The 16,843-nt window shown below is 41.9% G+C and overlaps 2 protein-coding genes across 4 annotated transcripts in view; both read right to left on the bottom strand.

Annotated features, from left to right (window-relative positions):
* Nucleotides 1–875: 875 nt before the first annotated feature.
* On the bottom strand, nucleotides 876–7,224 carry yy1b (YY1 transcription factor b). Of its 2 annotated transcripts, XM_079474006.1 has the most exons (6): nucleotides 6,511–7,224; nucleotides 5,198–5,360; nucleotides 3,264–3,287; nucleotides 2,958–3,018; nucleotides 2,718–2,876; nucleotides 876–2,633 (listed from the first exon to the last, which is right to left on the bottom strand). In XM_079474006.1, the coding sequence occupies exons 1-6, from the start codon at nucleotides 7,091–7,093 to the stop codon at nucleotides 2,451–2,453; spliced, it is 1,173 nt and encodes a 390-aa protein (XP_079330132.1). In that variant the 5' UTR covers nucleotides 7,094–7,224; the 3' UTR covers nucleotides 876–2,450. The 2 variants fall into 2 exon arrangements, with proteins under 2 accessions (XP_079330132.1, XP_079330131.1); XM_079474005.1 differs by lacking the exon at nucleotides 3,264–3,287 and having other exon boundaries at nucleotides 882–2,633; nucleotides 6,511–7,185.
* A 483-nt stretch (nucleotides 7,225–7,707) lies between these two features.
* Nucleotides 7,708–16,843, bottom strand: part of evlb (Enah/Vasp-like b) — a 12,798-nt gene continuing 3,662 nt past the window's right edge. Inside the window, exons 1-13 of one of the 2 annotated variants that reach the window (XM_079474003.1) lie at nucleotides 16,707–16,843; nucleotides 13,890–14,064; nucleotides 13,489–13,666; nucleotides 11,529–11,592; nucleotides 11,238–11,305; nucleotides 10,570–10,835; nucleotides 10,290–10,399; nucleotides 10,168–10,210; nucleotides 10,041–10,083; nucleotides 9,884–9,944; nucleotides 8,970–9,030; nucleotides 8,828–8,885; nucleotides 7,855–8,618 (exon numbers count right to left, since the gene is read on the bottom strand). The exon at nucleotides 16,707–16,843 is cut by the window's right edge and continues 399 nt beyond it. In XM_079474003.1, coding sequence (XP_079330129.1) covers nucleotides 8,581–8,618; nucleotides 8,828–8,885; nucleotides 8,970–9,030; nucleotides 9,884–9,944; nucleotides 10,041–10,083; nucleotides 10,168–10,210; nucleotides 10,290–10,399; nucleotides 10,570–10,835; nucleotides 11,238–11,305; nucleotides 11,529–11,592; nucleotides 13,489–13,666; nucleotides 13,890–14,064; nucleotides 16,707–16,792 — 1,251 coding nt within the window. In that variant the 5' untranslated portion in view covers nucleotides 16,793–16,843 and the 3' untranslated portion in view covers nucleotides 7,855–8,580. Of the gene's footprint in view, nucleotides 8,619–8,827; nucleotides 8,886–8,969; nucleotides 9,031–9,883; nucleotides 9,945–10,040; nucleotides 10,084–10,167; nucleotides 10,211–10,289; nucleotides 10,400–10,569; nucleotides 10,836–11,237; nucleotides 11,306–11,528; nucleotides 11,593–13,488; nucleotides 13,667–13,889; nucleotides 14,065–16,706 lie in introns of both variants that reach the window. The other variant, XM_079474004.1, reaches the window with a different exon arrangement.

Below are 16,843 nucleotides of genomic sequence, written 5' to 3'. Positions count from 1 at the left end.
CCTTCACTATCACACCGAACCTTCTAAACGTCTTATGAACTGATGTTATTGTTGCAGATGTGTTTGACATCACAGCAGGTGAACGATGGAGCTCACAGCTGCATGCCCTCCTTGCATCTCAGATGGGAACAGAAATGTGTTGCCAAGGCAACTGAAACTCGCAGCTGCGCGCAGACAACCTTCAGTTTCATGTGGAGGTGTGAAGAGCGCATCATCACATTGATTTATTCATCAGAATTGATCAGCGTTACCTGTTCATCACACAGATTCATGAAGACCAAGCTCCGTCTAAACCGGCTTGATCTCTTTTCAAACCTGTTCTGTCATTGCATCTCCTTCTTGAGGATATCTGATCAAAACAAAAGAAACCAAAGCAAAATAAAGCTCTTGTGCAAAAAAGGCTCATCAACGACTGGATTGCTGGAGGTTAATAAACATTAAGACACTAGAATCACGAAACACCAGAGGTCTGAGGCCGGATGTATGAATGTTTCCAGGATGACCTTAAAGGGACAGTTCACACAACCATGAACATTATGTCATCGTTTACTCACCTGCAGGTTGTTTCAAATAAATGTGTTTGTGCCGATGAACACAAGAGAAAGACATTTGGAAGAATGTTCGCAATTTTGAGTTCTGTGACATCATCCATGACCATATTGTGACACAAATATTGTGTTTTTTGATCTATTGAACACAAAGTGAGATATTTTGAAGAATTTAGGAAAACAAACAGTTCTGGGGCATCATGGACAACCATTGAATTTGCAAAATCAAGACAGATTTCTGAATGTTTCCAACTCAGAAGACATCACAACAAACACCAACATCTATTGTTAATACTTACTCGTGTTGTGTCATGCTGTTCTTCCTCAACAAGTGATATCACTTCCTGTCATTAACCCTTGAATGGCGTCACAGGTTAAGACAGCATTTTATTAAACATGTATATTAAAATACTTGACATGTTTACTTGATCTCAATGAAAACAGGCGTCACATACTCGAACACCACACGAGGATTAAACACAATCGACTTCAAACTTAACAAGACCATGAGAACATTGATATTGAGGACAAAACCCTTTCATCACCAATAAAGCCCCGTTTGGTTTGAAGAAAGGTCAACATAAATCAACAGATGAAATAATACAGCAAAAATGTTAATATGGTTTTATATCTTTAAGTTGTATTTTACCCAATATATGAAAAGAAGTGAAGAGATAGATGTCTGTCGTTTAAAGTTTACAAACATCATTTCTCTTCATTTACAAGTTTCATGGATTGTTCTTTGTTTGCGTGACCTTACAGATAAATAACCCTTGCTATGAAGAGAAAAAACGATCATTCTTTCATCATTTATTCATCCTCACGTCATGTCAGACCTGTGTGAGTTTCTTTCTTCTTCAGAACACAACAGAAGATATTGTGAAGAACGTCCATCATCAGACAACACTGAACTCCATTGACTTCCAATGTATGAACACAAAACCACCGAGACATTTCTCTAAATATCTTCTGTCGTGTTCCACTAAAGAAAGACTCACAGACAGATTTACAAAACACACGAGAACGAATGTACTGCCAAAAATATCATCGTTTATTCTAACAGATTAAAGGAAATGAAAACTTAATTCACTTCCGGCTTTAATGCAAATGAATGTGACAAATTATTTCCCACTCTTTTTTAATTTTAACTCACTGAAACACAGATGAAGTGTAAATATTAACAAAGGATAGTTGATATTTTAGATTTTACATACATTCTAACAAAGAAAAACATCAACAGTTAACACTTCAGTTTACTTCGCTGAAATGGATCCCAAGACGTTCTTCACGTGTGCTACGGTTCAAAGCAGAAACCACACAGGCCGACTCGCTGCCGCTCAATTCTACATGATCTCACACCAGCATTTAATGGTTCCAATACAACCATACAAAACACCAAAAGCCAACATAAAGAAAGGTACGTAAAAATACTTTGAGCATCATTTTACAGTAACTCATATCATCACCCTGTCTGTGAAGAACACGTCACCACTCGTAAGTCGTCAGGGATAATTCATGATCATTACTAAACATATCCCAGAAAGAAGTGTACAATATGCACACTTGAGAAATACAAAATTAAAAGCTTTATGTCTATGAGGAGCAGAGAGACTGAAGTAAAAGTGGAAAATTGAAGCTACAGTCCAAATGTCGTCATCTGTCGTCTTTGTGGTAAAAAGCGTCTGAAATGTGCCGTCTTGTTGAACGCGAGGGCTTCAGGAAGGTCTGTTTGGGCCCGGTTCAGCTCCGGGTCGAGATGAATGCAGGGGTCACCGCAACTTGCGGAAGTTCCTTCGAGTTCTTTGATTGGTTGCGAGCGACCGAGCACAGCATTGCGTCGGTCCACGTCTCCAGTGCTAAGATGCATTTAGCGTCGGGGCTTTAGGACACACAAAGAAGCGCTCACTGGTTGTTTTTGGCTTTCGCGTGTGTCAGAATGTGCGATTTGAGGTTGGTGGACTGAGCAAACTTTTTATTGCAGCCGTCAAACGGGCAAACGTAGGGTCGGTCCCCGGTGTGAATGCGGACATGCGTCCGGAGGTTAAAGTCCAGCGAGAAGCGTTTCCCGCAGCCCTCAAACGTGCACTAAACACAAGAGAAACATTTCATTGGGTCATTTCAGAGCAATAACACAACCATTTCAATAGAGAGAGTTTAATATGAAGGTACCTGGAAGGGTTTCTCTCCGGTGTGAACTAGCTGATGACGCTTTAATTTCGAGCTCTCCACAAAAGCTTTCCCGCACTCAGCACACACGTGAACCCGAGGGCCGTGAGTGTGGAGGTGTTTCCTCATGGCTGAATTATCCCTGAACATTTTAGTGCATCCCTGCACGTGAACAACAGCTCGTGTTACGAGAGTCATGTGTGAGTCATTCTCCATGTACACACACTCATATCATCTACTCACTTTATGTGGACAGGCGATCGTTCGGGGCGCGTCGTCCTCTTTGATCTTCCTGGGCTTCATTCTGAAATAAAACAAGAACTTACAGCTCAAAACATTCACGCTCTTATGAGGCAGCAACAGCTGAATGTACATATTCACGCTCTTATTGTGCTGTGTGTGTGTGTGTATTGTACAGTGAAGCTGTTGACCAGAGAAAGTTAACGGTTACAGTAACATCACCACCAGTTTTCTCTTCGTGACCATGAAAACCCCATTAAACTCTGTAATCACCAAACGTGTGGTCATTTTCTGAGATTCAAGACTCACCGAACAGGACACATACTGAAGGGACTGAGAAATAAAAAAAATTAAATGTGTTTGTAAAACAGACAGAATCCTGCGGTTTCATAGTGAGTGAACAAATACAAGTCTTTCCAAATTGCTTGAAGTTCATATTTTAAATAAGAGATTTGACCAGTTACTGCCCATTAACATACACAAAGTATATTACCCACAGGCCTGTTCTCTTCTAGCCACATAAAACAACAGATGTGACCCTGGACCACAAAACCAGTCCTTATCTTCAATTTGTCAAAATGGACATTTGTACAGAATCTTGAAAGTTGAATAAATAAACTTTCCATTGATGTTATGGTTTGTGAGAATGAGATAATATTTGGCCGAGATAAAAACTATTTGAAAATCTGAAATCTGAGAGTGCAAAAAAATGTATACTGTAAATATATGAAAACTTAATTAATTTTGTTAATGGATGCAGCAAAGTGTACAGAATCTCTTCATGGAATGTGATCTTCACTTAATATCTTTTTGACACTCATATAATGGTTTGTTGGCTTTTGCTACCTATGACTGGTTTTGTGGTTCGTCTCATCTATTATCAATACTTTAAATAAATAAAGTTCTCTCTATTTTGTGTTAACATTTAACTGTGAACTTTAAAGGGGTCATATGGTGCGAATACGTGTTTTTCAGTGTCTTTGGTGTGTTATAAGTTGCTCATGTATGTATTAGACACGTAAAATGCCAAAAATTAAAGTGTCAGAACAAAAGATGAATTCTATGTAAAAGCGAATGCTCAGCCAGACCTGCCTGAAACACCTCGTGTAGCCACACCCCCACAAATCTACATCAACCCTCGTGTAGCCACACCCCCACACATCTACATCTGCCCTCGTGTAGCCACACCCACACACATCTACATCAGCTCTCGTGTAGCCACACCCACACACATCTACATCAGCCCTCGTGCAGCCACACCACCACAAATCTACATCAACCCTCGTGTAGCCACACCCCCACACATCTACATCTGCCCTCGTGTAGCCACACCCCCACACATCTACATCAGCTCTCGTGTAGCCACACCCCCACACATCTACATCAGCCCTCGTGTAGCCACACCCCCACACATCTACATCAGCCCTCATGTAGCCACACCCCCACACATCTACATCAACCCTCATGTAGCCACACCCCCACACATCTACATCAACCCTCGTGTAGCCACACCCCCACACATCTACATCAGCCTTCGTGTAGCCACACCCCCACACATCTACAACAGCCCTCGTGTAGCCACACCCCCACAAACCTACATCAGCCCTCGTGTAGCCACACCCCCACACATCTACATCTGCCCTCGTGTAGCCACACCCCCACACATCTACATCAGCTCGTGGTATGATTTGACTAAGACCGCCCACATGTAAACACAAGTGAGGTGGGCGTACCTGTCTGTACCATTGAAGAGGAACCTGATGTTCCAAATATGGTCAGGGGCGTTACATTACCATCACACGCTTGCAGTATTCCACCAATCACTACACACTGGTGAACTGGCCAATCACAGCACACCTCACTTCTCAGAGCCATGAGCTTTGTAATAGATCATCGTGTTTCAGGGAGGCGGAGCAAAGAGGACATACAGACATGCACAGTGTGTGGAAAATACAGCGTTATTAACCTCAAATAGTGTATAAACATTGAATTACATCTAAACAATTATTTTAGTTTAAGTCGTGGCATATGACCCCTTTAACACAAACTTCTAATAAAAGACTATCAATAAATAAACATGGCTTGAATATCAATACTGTAAGGACGCCTGAAGACCGGAAGCAGCTGAAACATCAGAATGAATTGACAGAAAACCCTCAAACACATATTAGAGTTAAACCTGATAATACAATTAAAAGAGATGATGATGATGATGATGATGATGAGTTCACGTGAGGTCTCACCTGGCAAACTCCGCCAGCTGTTTGGGATCTGACAGGTCAATTCCAGGGATTCCTCCAGGAGGAAGTTTTTTCCCAGTCATGTATTCAGAATAATCTGGAGGAGAGTTTTCTCCAATGATCTGTTCCTCAACCACCGTCTCATGATCAATGTCCTTCTTATCATCTGAAACCCAAACAACACACATGACAGTCCACAGAACATCACTATTTCATGTCTAACTTTGATTGTTTACTATTATGTGCTTCTTCACATTTTCATGATGTGATTTCTTTTTGTTGTGACTTTTATAAGAAAGCAAAAATGTTTCATCTACAAAGTCAAATTGAATCTAAACACTCAAACCTTTAAAACCGCTTTGAAAGCAGACCGATCTTTATCATTACTCAGTGAAGAAATCAGAAAAACATCTCAAATATGATCAAAACCAAACACACACACAATATCATATAATAGTATAATAATTTAAGGCTTTATTTTTAGCGGACATATATGTTCTATGAATGTTGTTGTTGTTTGTATACGCAGACTTTTGAAAATAACACATTTTAATGTTGTAATCGCAATACCGTGAAGGTTATCATGTCTACACTCATATAACACATATAATACTACACGAATGTCTGTAGTAGTTTAGCGTTAAATGATAAATATGTTGTAAATAAAATGCTCATCTTAACAAACATATGAATTCTTTTAAAAGTGATCTTGCGCTCGTTTTACCTCACACAACAGCATCTGCACGCCCGGGACCCTCGCGGCAAAAGCCCGTCGCGTCTGATACTTAAACACGTTAAAAACTAAAGTCGAACTCTGTGAAAACAAACGGACACGATCCTCCCGGAACTCAACGCGACACGGTTCCATGTGAACACGCAACTAACGGTCAGATTCCGAGTCGATGTTTTAAAAGAGGAGACACGTTGAGCGCCGTTCTGAGGATGAGCAGCCCGCCGAAACTGAATTTAAACGCGAGCGAGTTTAACGGTCAACCGCGGCTCTCATGGCGGCCTACACGGACCAGCTGCAGCGCGCTCGCGCCATCTTCACCCCGCCGCACCGGCGCCATTTTTTCGGGCCGCCATACTGGAGTCGGGGAACATGGCGGCGCCCATCGACACCCAAAACATGGCCTCCGTTCAAAACAAAAACACCCGAATCGATACGTTTGCGTTACCGTGCCGGAAAGCTCTCGGAAACGATCGTAAGGAAAGTCTACGGCAAGGCTGCGCGCGAGCGGGACGGCTTGCAAACGGACAACGCCCTGCCTGAGGGCCCGGGACTCACATGCAGCACAAACCCGCTTCACACTCACCCGATGCCCACATCGTCACGGAGAACTCCCCCTCCAGGGTCTTGATCTGGACCTGCTTCTGCTCCCATTTCCTCCCGGTGCCCTCCGCCGAGCTCAGGTAGCTCTTCTTGCCCGATTTCTTGCCGCCCGACTTCTTCCCCATCCGTCCCACGGAGCTCTTCCCCGCGACTGTCACCAAAGTCTGTCCGATGTATTCCTCCTCCGCGCCGGGCACCGGGATGAGGATCTGGTCCTCGAAGCCGTCGTCCCCCCGGAGGTCCGAATCGTCCCCGCCGACCACCTCCTCGCGGGTTTGGACCAGGATCACCTCCTGATGATGGTGGATCTGACTCGGGTCGTCAGTTACCAGCGGCTGCAGTGCGATCATGGGCTGATGTTCATCGTCCTCGTCCTCGTCCCCGCCGACCACCGTCGTTTCGATCGTTTCCACTTCGATCTCGTGCAGCTCCACGATCTCCGCGGGCATCTCCGCGCCGTCCGCCTCTATGTACAGCGTTTCGCCGGACGCCATGTCGAAGTCCGCCAGCTTTGCGTTAAACACGCGCACACAACACAGCTCGTCGTCCCGCAAACACACGCACATACACACACCCCCTCACATCCGCACACACACACTCGATAATACAAATAACTCTCCTCTCGTGACACGAGTTCACGTCGCTTCCGAATCTCGCGAGAGGAGGCGCTCAGGAACGGGCCCAAGCAAGCGAGGGCAATGATCAAACTCAAAACGTGTTCAAATACATTCATCGCTCATATGATGATGTCATAGATATATGTGCTTCCACATCAGCAACTCAGTGGTAAAAAAACTCGTGTTTTGTATTCTGGTCATATGATGGTTTTTATTGTGTTGTTGTGGCTTTAATCGAAATAAACTAACTGCAGTTTGATTGAGATTCATTGGATTGCACATTAAAAACTCCATGAGATAAATGATCCCTTCATAAGAATGATGTTATCATGTTTTATTGTGTTAGTCAGCTGTGTTTTTGAGTTATTATGTCTTAAATCAAAACAAACCAACTGCAGTTTGATTGATATTAAATGAAATGCACAACTTCAAAACGGCGGCGTTCTCTCTTTGTGAAACACAACTCTTCATATATTTCTTCATGGTGTTTGTAGTTGCAGATGTGTCAATGTGTGTCTCTTTTGGACTTGAATCTTGAGTTTATAAAAGAAATGAACAAACGTGGATTCTAAAGTTTTTATTTGTTAATTGTATAAATCGTGAATAAATGAAGCGCTTGTGTTTAATGTGTGTCAGTGTGACGCTGCACATTTATTTCAATGTTTTTTAAGATGTTCTGTTCTCCACAAACCCAAGGACAGACAACTGCACATATTTATTCAAGACGTCCTTCGCAGTTTTATTTCAATTCTTTTTTTTGTAAATCATGTTTTTTCCAAAGCAGGAAGCACTTGGTAAAAAGAGAAATCATAAAACACAACAATACTTCAACATGTCCTTGCAGTCAATGAACATTTTTATAAACAACATGATCACAAATACTCTGATGTATTGATGTTTTCTGCATTTCACTATAACGTTTGCTTCTTTTCCATTTAAAACAGATACAAAACCTCCCCTCTGTGATTTAATATCACAGCCAAAAGGATCGGGGAAAAAACTCTTTCATAAAAAGAGGTAATGAGACCGACAGAAAATGAAAAACTAAAATACAAAAGGCAAATTCTGAATTAATGTGCAACAATATAATAATAATCATTAATATCATTATTTATCAATTCCTAGTTCTAACACTACCTACATGAAAACACTACGCTACTACTACAGTCATAATAAAAATAAATAATAATAAAAAGAAACTATCTTTTATTTCTGCAAAAGGTTTTGTAAAGACGGTCAATTGAAAACAGTAGTTCAGTGCAAGAGGTGCTTCGTTCCATAAACACAACACAACGTTGCCGTCATTTTAGAGAGAATCCAGCCGTCTGCTTTAATACGGCAGCAACGTAGATGGACGGCATCATCATCCTCTTCAGCTACAGCAGCTTCTGCCAGGGGTTTGGGTCCAGAAAACACGGAGCGGGTCCAGATGAACACTATGTGGTACTGATTCTACTGAGTTCATGTCTAATGGCTGAACACACACAAAACACATCAGTGACACACACACACACACTGGAATTCATTCAAAAAGTGGTTACCTCATTAATATTCATGAGCTGATAACATTTACATGATGAGATGTTTCTCTTGTGTGTTATACAGAGTCGTGGTCCTTAAATGTGTTTAACACCAGTCTGTGCTCCACAAAAGAACATTTGAGATGTTGACTGATAAACGTACCGTCAATGATTTCATCCTTCACCTTGTGTAGTTCACGAACCACCTCCTCCAAGATTTCCTGAAAATGAAAAGATGAATTTGATAGAAATAAAGTCAACAGAAGAGCAGCGGACACTGAAAAGTGAGAGGAGAGAAACATCACCTGCTTCATTCTGTCAAAGTCTAAAGAGTCAGAATCATTCATGCTTCCCACAGGCCGAACCCTGATGATGAAATAAGAGCAGATCACAACACAACAAACACTTCGGGCCCTATTTTCAGGATCTAAGCGCACGGCGCAGGTGCACTCAGGGCGGGTCCGAATCCACTTTCGTTAATTTAACGGCGGGGAAACGGTCTAAACGGGTTGTCCTGATTCTCTTAATGAGTAACGTGCAATAAACCAATCAGAGCATCATCTTCCATTCCCTTTAAGAGCCAGTTGCGCTCGAGCCATAGAGGATTCTATATTAACACGGCAGAATTAGTGAGAGCAGACACTTCTCTTTAAAGGTTAAAGAGAGATTAAAGTGCGCAAGCAGACCATCTACAGGACAAGCCAGAGTTTTATCTTTATGTCCACAATAATAATATTTTATATTGTTATTCATTATTATTGTGTGCTTCTGCGCGTCCCTCTGTGTGTAGTAAGCAGAATGTACGAGTGCTGTGCACCCGCCTATAGGCACATATTCCTAACACGCACCATTGACTTTAGACTTTAGAGCCGGTTTGAGTCAGTCTATGGCGAAGTCTATTTTCAGTTCCTTAAAGTAGCAACGCGCCAACAATGTGCCTGAGCACACCTCTTTTATAGACCAACACGCCCATGAGTGCACAAACGAGCACAAATGCGTTTGCTATTTAAACCAAGCCGCACAGGGGGGGAAAATTAGATCTGCGTCGGGCTGAAACTTGCAAAAACATTTGCGCATCACATTGCGCTGCATGTACGGTAATGCACGACATGTTAACAAAATCCCTCTGACTAAAACTGAGTTTACGACACAAACATGTGAGAAAGAAGAAGGTTTTATATACATATTTTTTTTTTAATGCTTGTGTGTAAAATCTCACCGTGACACCAGTGAAGATCTCTCGGCTGAGTTGGCACGATCCCACGGTTTCTTTACACCATCTGTAACATTTCACACATACAACACGACTAACATCTGTGTCTGCTTCAACTGAAACCCAATGAAGACCAGATGATGATAATCCAGTCGTACTGTACCGTTCTGCCCGCGACACATCGGCGACGGAGAGTTAGGATCATCCTGCAAGAGAATCACACACATTTCATTTCAACATTTCAACTGTCGGCCATTCAAACGAACCGTCTGTGTGAGATTTTCACTTACATTCTGACCGTCTCCATCTTTCTTCTCGTCCACCGCTTTCCGTCTAACAGAGGAAACACAGCGAGTGTGTCATCAAGTCATGTGTACTGTCAATATTAAAACACAGACAGACGTCTCCTCACCTCCGTGCCAGAAGAGCGTTCATCTCCTCCATCAGACCTCCACTCCCTCCACTCCCTCCGCTCGAGCGGTTGTCAACGTTCTTGGCAGCAGACGGACAGTTTTCCTCGGCCTGTACGCACACACACACACACACACACACACACAGAGATGACATCACTAAACATCACACATTTCGTTCATGAATCTTTCTGTTCTACGCTAATATAAGTCGGTTGTGGGTTTGACTCCTGCTGGACGTGATGAGGGTGAGGAGATGATGTATGTGATGATGTTAAAGACCCTTTGAACGCGCCGCAGTTTGGCTCCAGCGATCATGGCGGCGAGACCGGTTTGGGCGTGACCTTCCTCCTGCGACGCCCCGCGACCTCCGTATCCAGACACAGGTAAAGGAGGGGGTGGTGGGGGCGGTGCTCCTGCAGTGGGAGGGGGAGGTCCCGGAGGGGGTGGGGGCAGAGGACAGGGTCCGCCCATCGACAGAGGAGGTGGCATAGACAGAGGAGGCGGAGCTACGGACAGAACTGCGGGAACGCCCTGAAATGGAGAACCTGCAAAGGGATGAAAAACAGGAGGTCACCAGTGCATCCGTACACAAAACAGACAAAAAACTTCATTCTGAAGACTGACGTCATGGATTCATGAACAAGAGAAGATTTATTCACATTTACATTTAGTCATTTGGCAGATGCTTTTATCCAAAGCGACTTACAGATGAGGAAACATTGGAAGCAATTATAACAACATAGGCAACAAAATACATAAGTGCATCAAACTAGTCCATTAAAGCCTAGCACAGTATACAAAGCTAATTTATAAAACTTGACTGATAAATGCTTAAAAACATTTAACAAGAATTATATTGCCATGTATGACAAGTGTATATTTTAGAGAAACATTTATTTTTACTGGAATATTTTGAACACAGGATGATTCGTGTCATCGTGTTTTACCCGAATTTGACGACCGTCTCTCTCTCTCGATATGCGCCTGCATCTGTTGCTGCTGAATTTCCATTTGCCTGCAAAGATGACATCACACATGTATTAACCTGCATTACCCACAATGCACTGCTCTGACGTGATGTGTACAGAAAACAAAGATCTGGCATGCATATAGAATTGTATGATTTCAAACGAGTTGAGTTCATTGAGATGATGCATGATGGGAAGATATAATATTCATTCCAGTCATTCTATTGACGGTGAACATACATTCATATTCTGAGAAAAGTGTCAATGTACCTTCTCTGCACCTCCAGTTCTTCTGTGCTGGGTCCGTTCTGAAGCGGACGCTGAACACAAGGACCTGAACAACAACATCCAACACTAAACCATCAAGAACAACTTCACACAAACATCAAAATATGTATACATGAAATAACATTTGCTTTAGTGAAAGTCAAGGCTGTTTTTCAGAACATGTAGTTGTTTTCATATACATCATTTTAGTGACCCCATCAGTCAGTAAACATCTTCTGTCATTATACATAAGATAACCTCTGACCCATACCATGAGCTAATGACATGCACAAACATTCATTATTCTACACGACCTTCATTTAATATTCACTCAAATGATTTTTGGCGAAACTCAAATGATTTGAAAATAAAACATGTCAAAAGAACACGTTTCAAATCCAGAGCAGATCCTCTAAATATTCTAACACATCTAAAACACAACCACACCACAAGATCACATGTCAAAAAACACTGAAACATGAGTCCACGTGACACACACACACACACACACACACACATAACCCTTAACCTTTCTATTATACAAACATGTGCAAACCAAATAAATAACAATTTGATTATCTTGCTTGTGTAATGAAGAGCAGTGAAATGTTCTCACAAATACAACTTAAGAACAAATGAGAAATTTACATCTCTACACAATCCTCAGCGACTGTTCTCATCATTACTTTCATCTATGAAACTCTGATTCCATCACATGATCATATGAACAAACAAGAGCTTCTTTAGATGACACTGAACCATAGAAATAAAAGTCTCGAGGAGAAACGTCGACATCTATAATGTCTATTACCCGAATCAATCCTGCCGTTCATGACAAACAATTCAATTCTCACAATCAAACAAATCTCTCTTACTGTAACCAGACATGAGGAGAAAGGATGTGTACATACAGGACATGGTGAAGAGGAAGAAGGGTCCGTGACAGACGCAGAAACAGTGAGTGATCATCTCTCACCTGACTCTTGAGTTTCTCATGTCAGTAACATCACACCAGCGGATCTCACATTACCCATCATCCTCCACACCAGCAGAGGTACACAAACATTCACACTCATCACCTCAGCAATGCTTTTACTTCCTTTATGGAGTGCCTCAGAGATGACCCAAAGTCTGAAATACGGCCTGTGGTTAACAAAACCAAAAAAAAAATTCTCGATTTAATCTATGACCAATTTTTTAAGACTTATTGTGTCCTTAAAACGGTGGTTGCTAAGAAGTTGCTAAAAGCAACTACTTCCTTTGGCGGGGACGTTAGACGTCATCACAAACAAATCTCACCAATAATGCAACACAGGCACAAATCTCTTTAAACATTATTGCGGTTTCATTCACGGAGTATTCACCAGGGAACATTTGATTTTATCAAGTTTGAAAGTGTTGACGGAGGTTTGGTGGTGGTGACGCTGAAATCGAGCGACTTTAAGTGTAGTTTGTTTATAGCATCGTGTTAGCTTTATACTTCTGCCGGTTGGATTTCGGTGATCCTGATAGACAACATGTGTAAACATCATGAAGCTTTGTTCATCACAGAGGGAACCAGCGTGACGCTAACCTAGCCGGCAAACATACGTCATCTCTGAGGTACTGGATTGTGTTTGTGGTTGTGTGAGTTTCTTAGGTTTCTCTTTCATTCTTTTCTGAGTTTGAGCACATATTCAACAAACGCCTTTCATTAACTGAACTGTTAACTGTTGAGAGATTGAAATGTTGAAGTCATGAACAGAATGAGTGAAGTCATCATCGTCACTACAGACATGTGATGTGAGTGTTTAGATGAATGTTTGAGGTTGAAGAGATCTGTATTCACACACATACTTATTTAAATCCACTCGTGTCTCCAGGAACTTTATCACAAACCATCCCAGCGTCCCAAAGCAAGGAGACTTCACACCAGCGGGACGTTCTGTGTGTTCTTCATGAATAGCAATAAAAATCAACTGACCTCCATCTTGACCGCTCAGGACATTGAGAGCGAACAGCATGGCGTTTGAGAAGGTAGTGGCCTCTTCTTTACTGGCAAAGTTCAGTCCGTACACCTGACGGGCGTCACGCCACTGGTGGAAAGTGGGCGTCGCCTGGTTGTATTTTAGGCCTTTAACTATGGAGTAGTTGATGACCACCTGACCAAAAACACACACATGATGAATATTGACATGTGTCACCCCTAACCCTGGAGTAACATCAAATTCATCTTTTTATCCTGTAACTCACAGCTCACAGATAAAGTGTCAGAATCCACCCAAACATCTTCAGTTCATTCGCACATTGGCTGTATTATACTGGCATCAATCACACATAGGGTTTTCAAATCAAATACAAAAACCTGATGTTTGGATGAGTTACCTGCTGGTCTTGGAGTTTGACACCCACCACACGGAAAGTGTTGATGCTCGTGCTCGTGTTGTGATAGATGTTGATTCGACTGAAGCCCTGCTGACCTGCTTTAATGGGAACCCACTTCTTACTGGAGTCATCGTACACCATGACGGACGCACGAGCCTGACATATGCTTTGCTCGCTAGAGAGAAAGAGAGAGAGGGGGTCAGACTCTTTTAGCATTTACATTTTTTAAGCATTTCAGAATAGACCCTTTTCACATGACGTCACGCTTCTGCCGTGTTTCTTTACTTCCTCAGATAGAGTTTGTTGAGAGATGTAAATGTCTCCGCAGCACGAGCACACAACGGTGTTCAAGGTTTAAAAGGTTAGAAAACAATCAAGATTATTTATGTATTCTTGTTTTAATAACTAAGCTAAAAGTAATTCAAGTGTAAACTGCGTTTAGAAGCAGACAACACTATTCTCACATCTGACCTTAAGACTCTTGCATTCATCCTTGATTCAGTAACGACAAATAGTATTCTTTAGTTTTACGGTTAACGAACAAACACAAATATTTGTTTTCATAGCCATATTATTTACGATTTCTTATAGATGTGTGTCATCACTACACGGCTTTTACAGCATTTTGTTCACACGGGGCGCTTAAGGTTACTAGGTCTCCTTTCTGGATCACTTTTCGGATCAATCTGGGATGTGTTTCCGTTCACACAGAAGGCATTTTTTGGCAATATTCTGTGTGAAAGGGGTTGATTGAGAGTTTCCATCCAGACGGTTATCAGACGAACACTAGCGGTCTGAGTCAATATACACAACACATCATCAGACGGGTCTACAGCTCAATACCACACTGTACACTGCACACGTTTGGTCGGCTGTCACCTTATATTCACAGATCATGTCAGAAATATAAAAGAGTTTATAATTAAAGTTTGTGTACAGCACATTTAACACAGTTTGAGTACAAGCGGTGATGATGTCACACCCTTCATTTACACACACAATATGAAGTCAACGCTTCTATAAATACACCCTCGCTAGTGCTCACTGACTCATTTCATACCCTCAAAATAACTCATCACCAGTGTTTTACATCTAAAGAGACTGAGAGACAGAGTCATGCTGACAGACAGGGATGTGTGTGTAAAACATTTCTCAGTCCTTGATGATGATGATCAAATCTCACACACTTCACAAACAGAATCCCTCACAAGTGAACTCAATTCTACTTCAGTGTGACATCAGCTCAAATCTTTCATTTATTCTCCAGAAGAATGACATCAAATCTGCTTTATAACAAATCTGCTCAGCTCCTGTTATAATCTCTCGGGATAATACAAAATGAAAAATAATTTCATACACAGCATGCCGGCTTACATCTGCTGTTGAAATGTATTTATAGACGAGCGGAAAGAAAATGTCTAGAAATTCAAATAAAAGGACTAAAGAAGATCATGAGAACGCTGGACCGCTTGTCTTTAGTTTCTTCAGATATTTTAACTTAGAGTTATGAGCACATGAAAACACACACAAGCATGCAGCACATTTATATAAAAACTCAAAATATCTCAAAGTTCTCCCGTTTTACACAAACACTCATTCATTCATGTTATCAACAACATGTCATAAGAAAATCACAGATCAGATCTCCTAGACATCAATGAGATGTTCCTTAATGTCACCCGATTAAAAGAGTCTCACATCTCACACGTGTGTCTGTCATTCCAGTTTCAGAAGAGTCTCTAAGTGAGCTCAGATTGATCAAATCTGAGCAATAAAAGAGTAACATCTGAGATACATTGAACACAAGTCTACATCTGTCATCTGTCTGTCTGTCTATCGGTCTGTCTGTCCGTCCGTCCATCCATCCATCCATCTATCTGTGTGTGTGTGTGTGTGATATTATCTTTCATCCCCAATGTGAAGGAGTGTTGGGAGTACTAAATGTGATGTGGATTTACACCAGCATGCGGATTTCCCATCTTCTGAACATGCTGAACAGCGATGATAAAGATGTCCTTTTTCCTGGACTCAAACGCAAGGTGCCGTTGGCCAAGGAGTCGGAGCCTCACTTCCTTGGCCGTCATGCTTACAAGGGGACGTACACAGCACGCCATGACAGAAAAGTGGACCGTATCAGAAAGGACATATCAAGCTTCCTTTCACCCAAAATAACAATGTATAAACATTCTTGTGTAAAACCTTTCAATGAAATAATAGCAATGCTGAAGTATTTTCACATTAATCTGCTCACACACCAGATGTTATTGTGATCAATGAGGAGTGTAAAGAAGAGGTCACAATAACATCTGACTCTAGTTTGGAAGAAGCTTTTATGACTAAAGTCATTAAATACAAACACCTCTGAGCATCATTGCAGAGTCGGGTTATCGGGTCGACTGCTTGTTTTCTTATTTGGCAGCTTGGGACATGTACATAGGGTGGTTATAAGAGGACTTCAACAACTTGGGATGTCTAAAAGAGGGCCAAGCGCTTAGGAAAGTACTGCGCTCTGTCTGTGATTATAGGCAGACAGTATTTCCTAATGAAGAGATTTGACGCCAGTATTATTATTGTATAGATCAGACATATCAGACACACAGAATCACATGACTGCTGGAATCAACACAGACACACCCTGTGTGAGAGAAATAAAGGAGAAGAGAGAGAGAGAGACAGAGAGAGTTCAGTGTGCAGGTCAAGAGCATCAGTGAATCAGGTTGTCATGGTAACTGGGCGTCTGTATACGTCTGCTGGAGGCCTTGAGATGATGTCAGAACAATAGAGAAGCTCAGCTGTCTGTGTGCATGAGGATCATACCTGATCTTAATATCAGTGAGCTGAACGCCGGCATCACAGAACATCTGGGGGAAGAAGAATCGATGAGACTGAAGGTTCATGTCCATGATGCTGGATCATAGCAGAGGAACAGGTGCTATCTCTCTCTCTCTCTCGCT

Source organism: Barbatula barbatula, assembly GCF_947034865.1.
Source record: "Barbatula barbatula genome assembly, chromosome: 15".
NCBI classification, from domain to species: domain Eukaryota; kingdom Metazoa; phylum Chordata; class Actinopteri; order Cypriniformes; family Nemacheilidae; genus Barbatula; species Barbatula barbatula.
This window is presented reverse-complemented; position numbering and strand designations above follow the sequence as displayed.

Bases quoted from the DNA above. Each gene is read 5' to 3' on its own strand.
- yy1b (XM_079474006.1), bottom strand. From the start codon at position 7,093: ATGTGCGTGTGTTTGCGGGACGACGAGCTGTGTTGTGTGCGCGTGTTT. The intron at 3,019-3,263 runs GTGAGTCTTGAA...GTTTTATTTCAG, and splicing joins TTCAGTATGTGTCCTGTTCG to AATGAAGCCCAGGAAGATCA. The intron at 2,877-2,957 runs GTGAGTAGATGA...GTTCACGTGCAG, and splicing joins CGATCGCCTGTCCACATAAA to GGATGCACTAAAATGTTCAG.